This window comes from Mobula birostris, chromosome 9 (assembly GCF_030028105.1).
Source record: "Mobula birostris isolate sMobBir1 chromosome 9, sMobBir1.hap1, whole genome shotgun sequence".
NCBI lineage: Eukaryota > Metazoa > Chordata > Chondrichthyes > Myliobatiformes > Myliobatidae > Mobula > Mobula birostris.
Window position 1 is genome coordinate 155,270,411 of NC_092378.1, and position 16,251 is coordinate 155,286,661.

At 45.9% G+C, this 16,251-nt stretch overlaps 1 protein-coding gene across 5 annotated transcripts in view; it reads left to right on the forward strand.

The window, feature by feature from the left end:
• LOC140203498 (glucagon-like peptide 1 receptor) overlaps window positions 1–13,540 on the forward strand; it is a 45,906-nt gene extending 32,366 nt beyond the window's left edge. For 4 of the 5 annotated variants that reach the window (XM_072269580.1, XM_072269581.1, XM_072269582.1 and 1 more), the window contains exons 11-13: window positions 668–806; window positions 10,709–10,750; window positions 11,620–13,540. In XM_072269580.1, coding sequence (XP_072125681.1) covers window positions 668–806; window positions 10,709–10,750; window positions 11,620–11,883 — 445 coding nt within the window. In that variant the 3' untranslated portion in view covers window positions 11,884–13,540. The remainder of the gene's footprint in view (window positions 1–667; window positions 807–10,708; window positions 10,751–11,619) is intronic. The other variant, XM_072269584.1, reaches the window with a different exon arrangement.
• Window positions 13,541–16,251: the final 2,711 nt, after the last annotated feature.

Consider the following 16,251-nt stretch of genomic DNA (forward strand, 5'->3'; position numbering starts at 1 on the left):
CAGTGCCCCTCCAAAATCCATTTCTTCCATGGTCCACTCTCTCTCCTATCAGATTCCTTCTTCCCAGCCCTTTACCTCTTCCACCCATCACCTCCCAGCTTCTCACTTCACACCCACCCCCCCCCTGGCTTCACCTATCGCCTTTTGGCTAACCTCCTTCCCCTCCCCGTACCTTCTTATTCTGGCTTCTTGCCCCTTCCTTTCCAGTCCTGATGAAGGGTTCTGGCCTGAAACACCGACTGTCTATTCCCCTCTGTAGATGCTGCCCGACCTGCTGACTCCCTCCAGCAATTTGTGTGTGTTGCTGTGGATTTCCAGCATCCGCAGCATCTCTTGTGTTTCAAGTTTTGAGTGTTGCCTGATTCCACCCTTCGCAGCTCCCTGTCTGTGCGGAGTTTGCACGTTCTCCCTGTGACTGCCTGGGGTTCCACCCAAGTTCCAAATACGCGTAGGTTGGTGAGTTGATTGGCTGCTGTAAAATTGTCTCTAGTGTGTAGGTGAGGGGTGGAACCTGAGCCAGTTAATCAGAATATGGAGCTGGTGTAAGCTGGTGTGGACAGTGGGTGAAGGGCCTCTTTCTGTGCTGTTTCTTAATCTAGCTGTGTTAAGCGGAGTGATATAATTGACATGTGCACTTCTCTGATCTCGGACTGTGTTCATGTTTCAGTCTAACCAAATCGACTCTCATTCTAATCCCTCTCTTGGGCGTCCACGAGGTTCTCTTTGCTTTTGTCACAGATGAGAACGCCAGAGGCACGCTGCGGTACGTCAAACTTTTTGTGGAGCTCTTCTTTGGTTCCATCCAGGTAAGCTACAGATCAGTGGCGTCATTCCAAGCAAGGAGAAGCTGGTTTGCTAGTTGGTCAGAGGATGTTAAGGAGAGGTTTACTAGGAAGTGATAAGCAGAGGAGGTGATTTCTGTGGGAGGTCAGTGTGGGTGGGGGGAGTGGGGGGTGAAGTAAGAAGCTGGAAGGTGAACAGTGTAAGAGGTAGAGGGTTGGAGAAGGAGAAATCTGATTGGGGATGAGAGTGGACCATGGGAGAAGGGGAACAAGGAGGGACACAAGAGAGAAGCAATTTCTTCTCCCTCCCTCTTTCTGTCTTTTTCCATTCCCCTCTTAGCCCTTCTCCTCAGCTGCCCATCTCCTCCGTCTGGTTCCCCTCCTCCTCGCCCGTCTCAGCTGCCCATCTCCTCCTCAGCTGCTTGTAAGTGCCTGTCAGAATGAAAGGTAAAGATACCCAGTATCAGGAACCCTTGTTTTCTAGCATTGAGGCCCTTGTCAAGGGGGAAAGAAAGAGGTACGTAGCAGGTATCGGCGGGAAAGAACAACTGAGGTGCCTATGGATTACAAGAAATACGAAAGAACACTTAAAGGCAGAGGATGAGAGCTGGCCTGATAGAGGTGTATAAGATGATGAGAGGCATTGATTGTGTGGATAGACAGAGGCTTTTTCCCAGGGCTGGAATGGCTAACATGAGAGGGCATAGTTTTAAGGTGCTTGGAAGTAGGTACCGAGGGGATGTCAGAGGTACGTTTTTCACTCAGAGAGTGGTGAGTGAGTGGAATGGGCTGCTGGCGACAGTAGTGGAGGCAGGTACAATGGGGTCTTTTAAGAGACTCTTAGATAGGTACATGGAGCTTAGAAAAACAGGGGGCTATGCGCTGGGAAAATTCTAGGCAGTCTCTAGAGTGGATTAAATGGTCGGTACAACATTGTGGGCTGAAGGGCCTGTAATGTGCTGTAGATTTCTATGTTCTAAAGAAATCAGGAGGGCTAAAAGAAGGCATGAGATTGTCCTAGAAGTGAAGCAGAAGGATAATGAATCCTATGGGATATGTTAACAACAAAAGGATTGCAAGGGACAAAATTGGTTCTCCAGAAGATCAGAATGGTAATCTATGCATGGAGACAAAAGAGATGGGGGAGATCTTAAATGGATTTTTTGCATCGGGAGATGAACACAGAGTCTATAGAAGTGAGGCAAAGCAGCACTGAGGTCATGGACCCTATACATATTACAGAGGAGGAGGTGTTTGCTGTCTTCAGGCAAATTAGGGTGTATAAATCCCCAGGGTCTGACAAAGTGTTTCCTCAGACCCTGTGGGAGGCAAGTGCAGAAACTGCAGAGATATTTAAATCATCCATAGTGATAGGTGAGGTGCCAGAGGACTGGAGGTTAGCTAATGTTGTTCTGCTCCTTAAGAAAAGCTCTAAGAATAAACCAGGAAATTATAGGCTGGTGAGCCTGACATCAGTAGTGAGAAAGCTATTGGAAGGTATTCCAAGGGACTATTTGGATAGACAGGGACGGATTAGTGATAACCAGCACAGCTTTGTGCATAGTTGTGTCTAACAAATCTTTTAGAGTTTTTCTAGTTCCCAGGAAAGTGGATGAAGACAAGGCAGTGGATGTTGTCTACATGGACTTTAGCGAGGCATTTGACAAGGTCTCGCATGGCAGGTTGGCCAAGTAGGTTCATCGCTTGGCATCTAGGATGAGGTAGTGAATTGGATTAGACGTTGGCTTTCTGGGAGAAGCCCGAGTGTGGTAGTAGAGGGTTGCCTCTCTGACTGGTGGCCTGTGACTAGTTGATGTGCTGCAGGGATCGGTACTGGTTCTGTAGTTGCTCGTCATCTATGTCAATGATCTGGATGATAATGTGGTTAACTAGATCAGCAAATTTGCAGATGACGCCAAGCTTGCGTGTGTAATGGACAGAGAGGAAGGCTATCAACGCTTTCTGTGGCATCAGGACCATCGGGATAAATGGGCTGAAAAATGTCAGATGGAATTTAATGGCGACAAATGTGAGGTTTTGCACCGGTAGAACCAACCAGGCTAGGTATTACACAATGAACTGCAGGGCACTGAGGAGTGTGGTTGAACAAAGGACCACAATTTGTTGAAAGCAGCATCACAGGTAGACAGAGCCATAAAAAAAGCTTTTGACACATTGGTCTTCATAAATCAAAGTGATGAGTAAATGAGTTGGGATGTTATGTTGGGATTGTATAAGATGTTAGTGAAGCCTAATTTGAAGTATCACGTGCAGTTTTGTCACCTATCTACAGAAAAGATGTAAATAAGGTTGAAAGAGTACAGAGAAAATTTATAAGGATGTCGCCAGGAGTGGAGGACCTGAGTTATATGGAAAAATTGAATAAATTAGGACTTTATTCCTTGGAACGTAGAAGATTGAGAGGAGATTTGACAGAGGTAAACAAAATTGTGAGGAGTATAGATAGGGTAAGTGCAAGCAGGCTTTTTCCACTGAGCTTGGGCAAGACTACAACCAGAGGTCATGGGTTAAGGGTGAAAGGTGAAATATTTAAGGGGAACATGAGGGGAAAGTTCATCACTCAGAGGATTGTGAGAGTGTGGAATGAGCTGCCAACAAAAGTGAGCTCAATTGCAATGTTTAAGAGAAGGTGAATACATGGGTAGTAGGAATATGGAGGGATGTCAGGGTGCAGGTCAGTGGGAGTAGGCAGCTTAAATGGTTTGGCACAGACTGGATGATTCCAGGATTGAATGGCTTATCACATGAAGAGTGTTTGATAGCTCTGGGCCTGTATTCTTTATACTTTATACTTTATTGTCGCCAAACAATTGATACTAGAACGTACAATTATCATAGCGATATTTGATTCACTAGAATTCAGAAGAATGAGGGGTGACCTCATTGAAATCTATTGAATGGTGAAAGGCCTTGACAGAGTGGATGTGGAGATAATATTTCCTATGGTGGGAGAGTCTAAGACCAGAGGACACAGCCTTAGAATAGAGGGGCATCCTTTTAGAACGGAGATGAGGAGGAATTTCATTGTCCGGAGGGTGGTGAATGTGTGGAGTTCTTTGCCACAGGCAGCTGTGGAGGCTGAGTCTTTATGTCTATTTAAGGCAGGGGTCAGGGCACGAAGGGATACGAGGAGAAAACATCTGAATGTGCTGTTTGTGATGTATATAAATGACCTGGATGAGAATGTGCATGGGTGAGTTAGTAAGTTTGCAGATGATATTGGTAGTGTTGTGGATAGCATTAGCAGACTGGCAAAGGATACAGTGGGATGTAGATCAGTTGCAGATATGAGCAGAGAAATGGTAGATATTGTTTAACCAGGCCAAATGTGAAGTGTTACCCCTCGGTGGATGGAATATATAAAACAGTACCGAGTTAAGGGCAAGACCCTCAACAGTGTTGATGAGCAGAGAGATCTCGAGAGACCACCAGATACGTAGCACCGGGGGAACAGAGTGTGACCCATACTGTTTTGGGGAGCTATGTCACTGCCTTGTGCACCTGGATTGGGCTTTGTGTTTTGCAGGAAGGGTTGGCGAATTATCTCAACGTCATGAGGACATGACCAGATTTGGTGTGGGGAGAATATAAGACGCTGTAAGGTTTCACGCTAATGTAATGGCCTCTCTGTAATGTTTCACTGCTGAGGTAATGGTCTCTCTGTAGCAGCAATGTTTGGGTTATGACTAGAGATAACAGGGCCTTTGACATGTATGCTAGCCAATGAGAGGCATGTTGTTCTTTCTTGTGGGTCTGGGAGTGGTCTTTTGTTGAGGAGAGATGAGGAGAGAAGACATGAATGGAGAGAGTTGGCGGACAGCGGGACAGAGTGGACTTGGAGCGAGGGTCCGAGGGTCGGCGACACTTGGAGGACAACGGGGAACAAATGAACGGAACCGTGAGCTCCAATGTTGCACATTCGACTTTTTCATGAGGATGGGCCCTTTTCTTTTTGTTTCTTTACTAACCATATAGTCAAATTAAGAATTATAAAGCTCAGTTGTTTAATCGCACATTGTGTACTGTTTGCTGTTTTGTGGTACTGATTTGTAACAGGGAACACATCGCGCAGCATCCACCCAAGCAAGATTTCTTAGGTTTGGCCGGGCTGGGGGCTGTCTTCCCCGGGATTAAGCCGCTAACCGAACGGAGAGTTACACTGCTTTCATTAGTCGAGGCAATGTTCAAAAGTCAGGAAGTTTATAAAAGTTGCCCCGTTATAGGAAGGATGCTGAGGCCTTGGAGAGGGTGCAGAAGAGATTTACCAGGATGCAACCTGGTTTAGAGGACGTGTGCTATAACCAGAGGCTGGACAAACTTGGGTTATTTTCTCTGGAGGAGTGGAAGCTAAGGGGAGATTGTACGTGGCCTATCAGCCGGGTCAACAGACCTCTACCAAGAGTGATTTCTCGCAGGTCCACGACGATTATTTGAAAAGGGAGCTTCGAGAGCGTTTGTCCATTGTACGTGGCCTATCAGCGGTGTCAACCGAGCTCTACGAGCTAAATAAAAGTACAGAAGGGTTAAACGGAACAGCCATTGTCGGGAGTAGGCCAGTGGCGAGAGTACAAGTGACAGGCTTTGGCTCAAAGGAGGCTTCGGCTCGGGAAGAGGCGTCAACTCTGTGTAAAGCGACTATTAAGGTTTCTTTTTTGTTTTATTCCCTCTCTTACTGTACCATTTAAATGGCTGTGGTGTGCTCGTCATGCCAGATGTTGTAGAACTGGGAGACCCAGAGTCTCTGGGGAGCTACATCTGCATGAAGTGCATCCGGCTGCAGCTCCTTGAAGACCGTGTTAGGGATCTGGAGCAGCAGCTGAATGACCTTCAGCTTATACGGGAGAGCAGGGAAGTAGTCACCCCGAAGCTGCAGGAGGCGAGTAGCTGGGTAACCAGGAGAAATGGAAATAGGCAGTTAGAGCAGAGCACCCCTGTGGCCATTCCCCTCAAAAACAAGTGTACTGCTTTCAATACTTTTGTTGGGGATGATCTCCTGGGAGAATGCCATGGTGCCCGGGTTACAGGCACAGAGAATGGGTCTGTGTGCAGGAGGGAAAGAGAGAGAAGAAGGGAATGGCAGTGATAGGGGACTTGATAGTGAGGGGAACAGACAGGAGATTCTGTGAATGTGAACGGGACACCCGGATGGTATGTTGCCTCCCAGGTGCCGGGGTCAGGGATGTCACAGATCATGTCCACAACATTTTGGAGGGGAAGAGGAGGCAGCCCGAATTCTTGGTACATATTGGTACTAATGACATAGGAAGGAAAAGCAATGAGGTCCTGAAAAGAGAACTTAGGGAGCTAGGTAAAAAGTTCTCTAAAGCTTCCAAAAAATGAAACCGATTTTTACCAACAGACATGCTTCTATGACAAGGGTTGGGCTACTAAAATGTTACATCTGGTCAATCTTGCTGTACACTTCCGAAACATGGACTATAACACCAGAATTCCAAAGAAACTGAGAAGCAACAGAAATGTGGTTTCTTAGAAGAATGCTGAAAGTATCATATAGAGATAGGGTAACTAATGAGACAGTACTCCAACGTGCCCATACAAAAAGATCTTTAATGAGAACATTAAATGAGAGGAAACTTAAATTCCTGGGCCATGTCATCAGAAAGGGAGAAATAGAATGCCTTACATTACAAGGCCGTATGCCTGGGAAACGCGGAAGAGGAAGTCAAAGAAGAAAATATATGGACACTGTGAAAGAACTAACAGATCTAAGTGTGTCAGATATCATTGACGCTGTGTGGGATCGTTCGATGTGATGAGTCATGATCGCCCAAGTGTGTAACGCACAAGACACATGAAGAAGAAGAAGGTAAAAGGCTAAAAACCGGGACCTCCTGGGTAGTAATTTCTGGATCGTTGTCTGTGCCAAGCACCAGTGAGGTAGAAACAGGAAGACTTGGCAGATAAATGCATGGCTGAGAAGTTGGTGCAGGGGGCAGGGTTTCAGGTTCTTGGATCATTGGGATCTCTTCTGGGGGAGGTATGACCTGTTCAAAAGTGACGGGTTGCATCTGAACCCGAGGGGGACCAATATTCTCATGGGCAGGTTTGTTAGATGTTGGGGAGGATTTAAACTAACTTGACAGGGGTGTGGGAACTGGAGTGAAGGGATTCAGGATAGGATGGATGGTAAAAATGTAAAGATACCATGCAGTCAGATTGTCAGGAAGGGCAGGCAGGTGATGGGACTTAGTTGCAGCCAACAGGCTGAGTATCAAGTCATTAGGGATGCAGAATCAGAAAGGATTGCAAATACGGTACTCAAGGTTTGTATCTCCATGCAGGGAGTATAAGCAATAAGGTGGATGATCTTGTTGCACTTTTACAGATTGCCCGGGATGATGTTGTGGCCATCACTGAATCGTGGCTGAAGGATGGTTGTAGTTGGGAGCTGAATGTCCAAGGTTACACATTGTATTGGAGGGATAGGAAGGTAGGCAGAGGGGGTGGTGTGGCTCTACTGGTAAAGAATGGCATCAAATCAGTAGAAAGATGTGACATAGGATCAAAAAATGTTGAATCCTTGTGGGTTGAGTTAAGAAACTGCAAGGGTAAAAGGACGTTGATGACAGTTATACACAGGCCTCTCAACAGTGGCTGGGAGGTGGACCACAGGTTACAACAGGAAATAGAAAAGGCGAGTCAAAAGGGCAATGTTATGGTAGTCATGGGAGATTTTAAAATGCAGCTCGATTGGTCGGTTGGTGATGGATCTCAAGAGAGTGAGTTTGTTGAATGCCTAAGAGATGGCTGTTTAGAGCAGTTTGACATTGAGCCTACTAGGGGATCAGCTATACTGGATTGGGTGCTATGTAATGAACCGGAAGCGATTTGGGAGCTTAAGGTAAAAGAACTCTTAGGAACCAGTGATGATAATATGATTGAGTTCAACTTGAAATTTGATAGGGAGAAAGTAAATTCTGATGTAGCAGTATTTCAGTGGAGTAAGGGAAATTACAGTGGTATGAGAGAGGAGTTGGCCAAAGTAAATTGGAAGGAGATGCTGGCAGGGATGTCAGCAGAGCAGCAATGGCGTGCGTTTCTGGGAAAAATGAGGAAGGTGCAGGACATGTGTATTCCAAAAATGAAGAAATACTCAAATGGTAAAATAGTACAACCGTGGCTGACACGGGAAGTGAAAGCTGTTGTAAAAGCAAAAGAAATGGCACACAACAAAGCAAAAATTAGTGGGAAAATAGAGGATTAGGAAGTTTTAAAAAATCTACCAAGAGCAACTAAAAAAATCATTAGAAGGGAAAGGAGGAAATATGAAAGCAAGCTAGCAAATAATATCAAAGTGGATAGTAAAACGCAAACACGAGGAAATCTGCAGATGCTGGAAATTCAAGCAACACACACAAAATGCTGGAAGGGTCTCGGCCTGAAACGTCGACTGTACTTCTTCCTATAGATGCTGCTTGGCCTGCTGCGTTCACCAGCAATTTCGTGTGTGTTGCTCTAAGTGGATAGTAAAATTTTTTCAAGTATGTTAAAAGTAAAAGAGATGAGAGTGGATATAGGACCACTAGAAAACGAGACAGGAGAAATAATAACGTGGGACAAGGAGATGGATGATGAACTAATTTTACATCAGTCTTCACTATGGAAGACACCAGCAGTATGCCTGATGTTGTAGTGTGTGGAGGAAGAGAAGTGGGTGCAGTTACTGTTACAAGAGAGAAGGTCCTCAAAAAGCTGAAAGACCTAAAGGTACATAAGCCACCCGGACCAGATGAACTGCACGCTAGTGTTCTGAAAGAGGTAGCGTTAGAGATTGTGGAGGCATTAGAAATGATCTTTCAAAAATCATTGGACTCTGGCATGGTGCCAGAGGACTGGAAAATTGCAAATGTTACTCCACTCTTTACGAAAGGAGGAAGGCAGCAGAAAGGAATTTATAGACCAGTTAGCCTGACCTTAGTGGTTGGGAAGATGTTGGAGTCACTTGTTAAGGATGAGGTGATGGAGTACTTGGTGACACAGGACAAGATAGGACAAAGTCAGCATGGTTTCCTTAAGGGAAAATCCTGCCTGACAAATCTGTTAGAATCCTTTGAGGAGATACAAGTAGGATAGATAAAAGGGATGCAGTGGATGTTGTATATTTAGACTTTCAGAAGGCCTTTGACAAGGTTGCTTACCAAGTTAAGAGCCCATGGTATTACTAGAAAGTTACTAACATGATTAGAGCATTGGCTGACTGGTAGGAGACAGCGAGTGGGAATAAAAGGATTCTTGTCTGGTCGGCTGCCAGTGACTAGTGCTGTTCTGCAGGGATCGGTGTTGGGACTGCTTTTTATGCTGTATGTCAATGATTTAGATGATGTAATAGATGGTTTTGTTGCCAATTTTGTAGTTGAGACAAAGATTGGTGGAGGGGCAGGTAGTGTTGAGGAAACAAGTAGGATGCAGAAGAACTTAGACAAATTAGGAAAATGAGCAAGAAAGTGGCAAATGAAATACAATGTTGGAAAATGCATGGTCATGCACTTTGGAAATAGAAATAAATGCGCAAACTATTTTCTAAATGGGGAGAAAATCCAGGAATCTGAGATGCAGAGGGTCTTGGCTGTCCTTGTGCAGAACACCTTGAAGGTTAACTTGCAGGTTGAGTCGCTGGTGAGGAAGGCAAATGCCATGTTCACATTCATTTCAAGGGATCTGGAATACAAAGGCAAGGATGTGATGCTGAGGTTTTATAATGCACTGGTGAGGCCTCACCTTGAGTGCTGTGAACAGTTTTGGGCCCCTCAGCTTAGAAAAGATGTGCTGGCATTGGAGAGGGCCCAGAGGAGGTTCACAAGGATGATTCCAGGAACGAGAGGGTTATCATACGAGGAATGTTTGTTGGTTCTGGGTCTGTACTCGCTGGAATTCAGAAGGATGAGGGGGGATCTCATTGAAACCTTTCGAATGTTGAAAGGCCTAGACAGAGTAGATGTGGAAAGGATGTATCCTATGGTGGGAGAGTCTAGGACAAGAGGGCACAGACTCAGAATAGAGGGGCGCCCTTTCAAAACAGATGCGGAGAAATTTCTTTAGCCAAAGGGTGGTGAATTTGTTGCACATGCAGCTGTGGAGGCCAAGTAATTGGGTGTATTTGAGGCAAAAATTGATAGGTCCTTGATTGGACATTGCATCAAAGGTTACGGGGAGAAGGCTGGGAACTGGGGTTGAGGAGGAGAAAATAAAAGGATCAGCCATGATTGAATGTTGGAGCAGAATTGATGGGCCAGATGGCCTAATTCTGCTCCTATGTCTTATGGAGATCTGATAGAGGTTTATAAGATCATGAGAAGCAAAGAATAGACAGACAGTATCTTTTTCCAAGGGATAAAGTGTCTAGTACCAGAGGGCATGCATTTATGGTGAGGGGGATAATTTCAAGGGAAATGTGAAGGATGAGTAATTTTACCCAAAGGAGTGGTGGGTACCATGGAATGTGCTGCTTGAGATGGTGGTAAAGACAGATACACCTAAGGAATTCATTTGGTTGGCCACTTGATTATTCATTTGTTTGGTTTGGCACAGCATTGTGGGTTGAAGAGCTTGTCCCAATGCTGTACCATTCTACGTTCTAAAGTAGATTGGCAAATCACGGCACAGACTAACTGGGATTCGGTGAATGAGGAGGGAGCAGAAAAGTGGTGTTGATATACAACAGATTGCAGATCCTGGAATGTTGACAATTCCTTTTCTCCTACAGATGATGTTTGACCCACTAAATTCCTCCAGTAGGATGTTGCTCTAGGTTAATGGTTTGAATGCCTTATTCCCCTTTATGTCCTTATTTTGTAAGTGAGGATTGGGGTAACTTGATGTAAGAGTATTTGTTAGATAGATAGATTTATTGGTTGGAACAACTCACCTTTCTGTTTAATTTCCAGGGCCTGCTGGTTGCTGTCCTTTATTGCTTTATTAACGGAGAGGTAAGATAATCATTACCGATTAAGTTTTGTGTATCTGTCAGCATTGCACTCTGAGAGTCTCTGCAAGGAGTACAGACCCAGAACCCAACCTGGGATACAGCCAGAGGCTAGGGTAGGAGCAGAGGACCAACCTCACTCTGCAGCCATTTGCTTCTGTTGGTGATAGGACACTGGTCCCATCTAGCAACGAATGGAGCTTCGGAGAAGGAGCAGTCAAATAGACCACATCCGGCCTCTGTTTGAGAGTAAAGGGTGCTGATGAAGGGTCTCGGCCTGAAATATTGACTGTTCATTCCCCTCCGTAGGTGCTACCTGACCTGCTGAGTTTCTGTAGTATTTTATGTGTGCTGGAACATCGAACAATGCAGCCCAATACAAGTCCTTTGCCCATGATGTTGTGCCTTCTCTAAGATCACGCTAAACCTTCACTCATACAATACCCCCCATTTTCCTATCATCCAGCTGGCTATCTAAGGAGTCTCTTAAATGTCCCCCATGTATCTGCCTCTTCCAACATCCCTGGCAGAGTGCTTCAGGCACCCACCACCCTTTTTAAAAAAAAGCTTACCTCTGACATCCCACCTATATTTCTCTCTAATCGACTTAAAATTATGACCCTTCTTATTAGCCATTCCTGCCCTGCCTCACCTTTCTCCTGTTGTTGAGAGGACGTGGACACCAGTGTGCTGATAGACATGCGCACTCCCACAGACTCCTGGGTCATGGATAGAATTATCGGGAAGTTTGGTGTGGCTGTTTCTGTCTGTACCTGCTTTTCCCTGAACCACCTGGAGGTTGTCAGCAATGTACGTGCAACTTAATTTGAGGCATTGTGTCTAACCATTGCTTCAATCTCCTTGTGTGCTCAGGTCCAACATGAACTGAGGAAGAAACTGCAACAGTGGAGGATGAAGAAGAACTTGAGGAAGTCTCATTATCGGAATGGTGGTGGCCAGAGGGAGAGGGTGGACGGCAGTGAACAGGATGTGGAGATGGGGACCAGAGATGACCTTGAATCTCCCAATACCGATGAAGGTCTCCTCAATACCCTCAGTTCCCATCAGGGGTTAAATTCAGAGATAACAGAGCTCCCAGGTCAGGCCAGCACACTCGTGCTCAGTTCCAATGATTAGGAGTGGTGGTGCGTGCTGAGATAGAAACATGGAAACCCTACAACACAATACAGGCCCTTCGGCCCACAATGCTGTGCTGAATATGTACTTACTTAGAAATTACCTAAGGTTACCCATAGCCCTCTATTTTTCTAAGCTCCATGTACTTATCCAGGAGTCTCTTAAAAGACCCTATCGTATCTACCTCCACCACCATTGCCAGCAGCCCATTCCACACACTCACATATCTCTGCGTAAAAAAACTTATCCCTGACATCTCCTCTGTAGCTACTTCCAAGCACCTTAAAACTGTGCCCTCTCGTGTTAGCCATTTCAGCCCTGGGAAAAAGCCTCTGACTATCCACACGGTCAATGCCTCTCATCATCTTATACAATCCTCCGTCACTCCAAGGTGAAAAGGCTGAGTTCACTCAACCTATTCTCATAAGGCATGCTCCCCAACCCAGGCAACAGAGCAGGACAGAGAGGGTGGCCAAGGGAGAACCAGTCAAGTCAGACATTGTTCCTTTACAGATGTGTCTCTTGCAGTGTTGCTGATGTATCTGGAAGGGCTGTGGCTCAGGAGACCCAAGACCCAGTATTTGTCACGAGGGTTCTCAGCATTAGTAACTGTGGGAGAATGAAGGAGTGGCCAATAATAACTGTATCACAGATCTATTGCATGTTCTGTTGATACTCAGGGTACAACAATGGGAAGAGAGGCAGGAATGAATCTTTATCCCAATTGGAAGTTTTAAAAAGGTGCAGCAGTTAACATGACCTGGGTTCAATTCCCACCTCTGTCTGTAACAACTTTGTACGTTCTGTCTGAGACCATGCGGGTTTCCTCTGAGTGCTCCAGTTTCTTCCCACTGTCCAAAAATGTACAGGTTAACACAGAACAGTACAGCTGGGTACAAGTCCTTTGGCCCACAGTGTTGTGCCTGTTGACCTTTTAACCCACCCTAAGATTAAACTATAATACTATATTTCATCATGGCTGATTTATTCTCCTGCCTTCACCATATAACCTCAACTTTACTAATTAAGAATCTATCAACCTCCGCTTTAAATATACTCAAAGACTTGTCCTTCACAGACGTCCATGCCCTTTTTGTGCAAGGCCTTAGAGATTGTGGAGCCATGAACTTCATCTCCAGTTGCAGCCACTGACTTCTGCAGCTCACTCAGAGTGACTGTTGCCATCACAGTAGCCTCTTACAAGTGTGATTCTTCTCCAGCGACTAAGTTTTGAGGGTTAACCTGACCTAGGCGGCGTGGTTGTGGTTTCATATTTTTCCCACTTTTTCGCGATGGGCTGCAGTAAGCTCCAAAGCATGTTTAGTGCCTTTGAGATGATCTTGTACCCTTCCCTAGATTTGTGTTTCTCTGTTACCAATTCCCTGACTTGCCTCGAATGCTCTTTTGTCTTCATTTTGGTTTGGTCTGTTGAAAATTGACCATATTGTTGGACCTTACAGAGAGAGGGGGGTAGTTATTCAGGTGATCCTCCAATCTTCTACATCAAAAAACTGGGTGAGTTGGTAAATTAATATACAGTATTGCAGCTGAGGAAAGTTGTATAGTAATTACAAAGGGGTGAACATTTTTTCAACCTCACAAGTTTGGTTTTAAATTTTTAGCAAATTGGTGAGAAGTTTTGTAATTTTTTTTTATTTGACGTGATGCAGAATGTTTTGTAAATTTGCTCAAAATCCTATTTCAGCATATTTCAAATTTGGAAAATGAGACAGTAAAATGTGAGAATAGCTGTGGGGGCTGAATATTTTTTCAATGCACCATAACCTTCCATTTTTCTATCATTCATGTGCCTATTTAAGTTTCTTACATGTCCCTAATTATCTGCCTCTACCAGCTTCTCTGGCAGGGTGTTCCATGCACCCACTACTCTCTGTGTAAAAAAAAATCTATCTCTCACACCCAACCCCCTTATACTTCCTTCCAAACATCTAAAAATGGCCCACATCAACTTATTTTTACTATGGATGTCCAGTCCCTTTACACCTCCATCCCCCACCAGAAGACCTCAAAGCTCTCAGTTTCTTTCTGGTCACCAGACCCAAGCAGTTACCCTTCCCCACCACCACTCTCCCCCGCCTAGTGTAACTTGTCCTCACTCTAAATAATGTCTCCTTTGGCTGCTCTCACTTCCTTCAAACAAAAGGTGTAGGGATCCAGTTATGCGTGCCTGTTGTCCGCTACGTGGAACAGTCTGAATTCCAAGCCTACACTGGTGACTGTCCCGTACTTATCCTACACTACATTGACAACTGCATTGGCATTGCTTTGGCACTGCTTCCTGCACCCATGTGGAACTCATCGACTTCATCCACTTTGCCTCCAACTTCCACCCTGCCCTCAAATTTACATGGTCCATTTCTAACACCTTTCTCCCCTTTCTCAAACTCTCTGTCTCTGGAGACAGCTTATCTACTGACGTCTATTACAAATCCACGGACTCTCACAGCTACTTAGACAATACCTCTTCCCACCCTTCCCTAAAAACACCATCCCCTTCTCTCAATTCCTCTGTCTCCATCACATCTGCTCTCAAGATAAGGCTTTTCATTCGGAAATGAAGCAAATGTCCTCCTTCAAAGAAAGGGGCTTCCATTCCTCCACCATCAACGCTGCCCCCAACCACATCTCTTCCGTTTCACGCATGTCTGCTCTCACCCCCTCCTCCAGCAACTGATAGGGTTCCTCTTGTCCTCACCTACCACCCCACCAGCCTCTGCATCCAGTACACAATTCTCCACAACTTCCACCATCTCCAACGGGATCCCACCACCGAGCACATTTTTTCCTCCCTCCCCCAACGTTCTGCTTTCCGCAGGGATCACTCCTTGTCCATTCGTCCTCCCCACTGATCTCCCTCCTGGCATTTATTCTTGCAAGCGGAACAAGTGCTATGCCTGCCCCTACTCCACTTCCCTCACTACCTTTCAGGGCTCCGAACAGTCCTTCCAGGTGAGGTGACACTTCACCTGTGAGTCTGATGAAATCATACACTGCGTCTGGTGCTCCTGGTGTGGCCTGCTGTATATTGGTGAGACCCGACGTACATTGGGAAACCAATTCGCTGAGCACCTACGCTCCGTCTGCCAGAAAAATCAGGATCTCCAAGTGGAGATTTTAATTCCACTTCCCATTCCCATATGTCTATCCATGGCCTCCTCTACTGTAAAGATGAAGCCACACTCGGGTTGGAGGAACAACATCTTATATTCCGTCTGGGTAGCCTCCGACCTGATGGCATGAACATCGACTTCTCAAACTTCCGGTAATGCCCCACCTCCCCCTCACCTTCACCTTCATCATTCCCCACCCCTTTTACGCTCTCTCACCTCATCTCCTTGCCTGTCCATCGCCTCCCTCTGGTGCCCCTCCCCCCTTTTCTTTTTTCCGTGGTCTTCTGTCTCTTTCACCGATTTACTTCCCCGCTCATTACTCCGTCCTTCCCCCTCCAGGTTTCATCTGTCACCTGGTGTTTGTCTCTCCCCTCCCTCCCCCCACCTTTTAAATCTGCTCCTCAGCTTTTCTCTCCAGTTCTGCTGAACGATCCCGGCTCAAAACGTTGACTGTCCTCTTTTCCATAGATGCTGCCTGGCCTGCCGAGTTCCTCCAGCATCTTGTGTGTGTTGCTTGGAAATGATGCCCCTTGTGTTAGCCATTTTCACCCTGGGAAAATGTCCGACTGTCCACTCGACCGATGATCTTGGGTGTAATTGGGGCAAAATCCTGGATCTCTTATCAAAATGCAAGATTTAATATGCAACATGCTGAAGAATGGAACGGGCACTCAGGACAGCTGTTGCACTGAGGAGAGGTGGAAATGACCTGACACACACTGAAATTCAGTGAGCAGTGCACCCTGCTGATCAGTGCAAAGTGAAAAATATAAGATCCATTCATCACCATCCAGACGGTGGGGGCGGGGGGCTAAACGCAGACATCACCGTTCAGACAGATGGGCTAAACGCAGGTATCACCATCCAGACAGATGGATTAAACACAGACATCACTGCCCACACAGTAGGGGTGAATGCAGACATCACTGTTGACACAGGGAGTCTGAGCACAGACATCGCCACCCATATGGGGTGGGGGGCTAAACACACAACAATGGAGGCTGAACACAGACATCATCACCATCCACACTGGGGGGGGGGTAGGAGGGTTAAACACAGACATCACTACCCATGGGGTTGGACTAAACAGAGACATCATCACCATCCATGGGGGGGGGTCTAAACGCAGACATCACTGTCCACACGTGGTGGTGGGGGGGCAAGTAAACACAAAGAACACTGGAGGCTAACGCAGACATCGCTGACCATACAGGGAGGCTAAACACACATGAAGTAT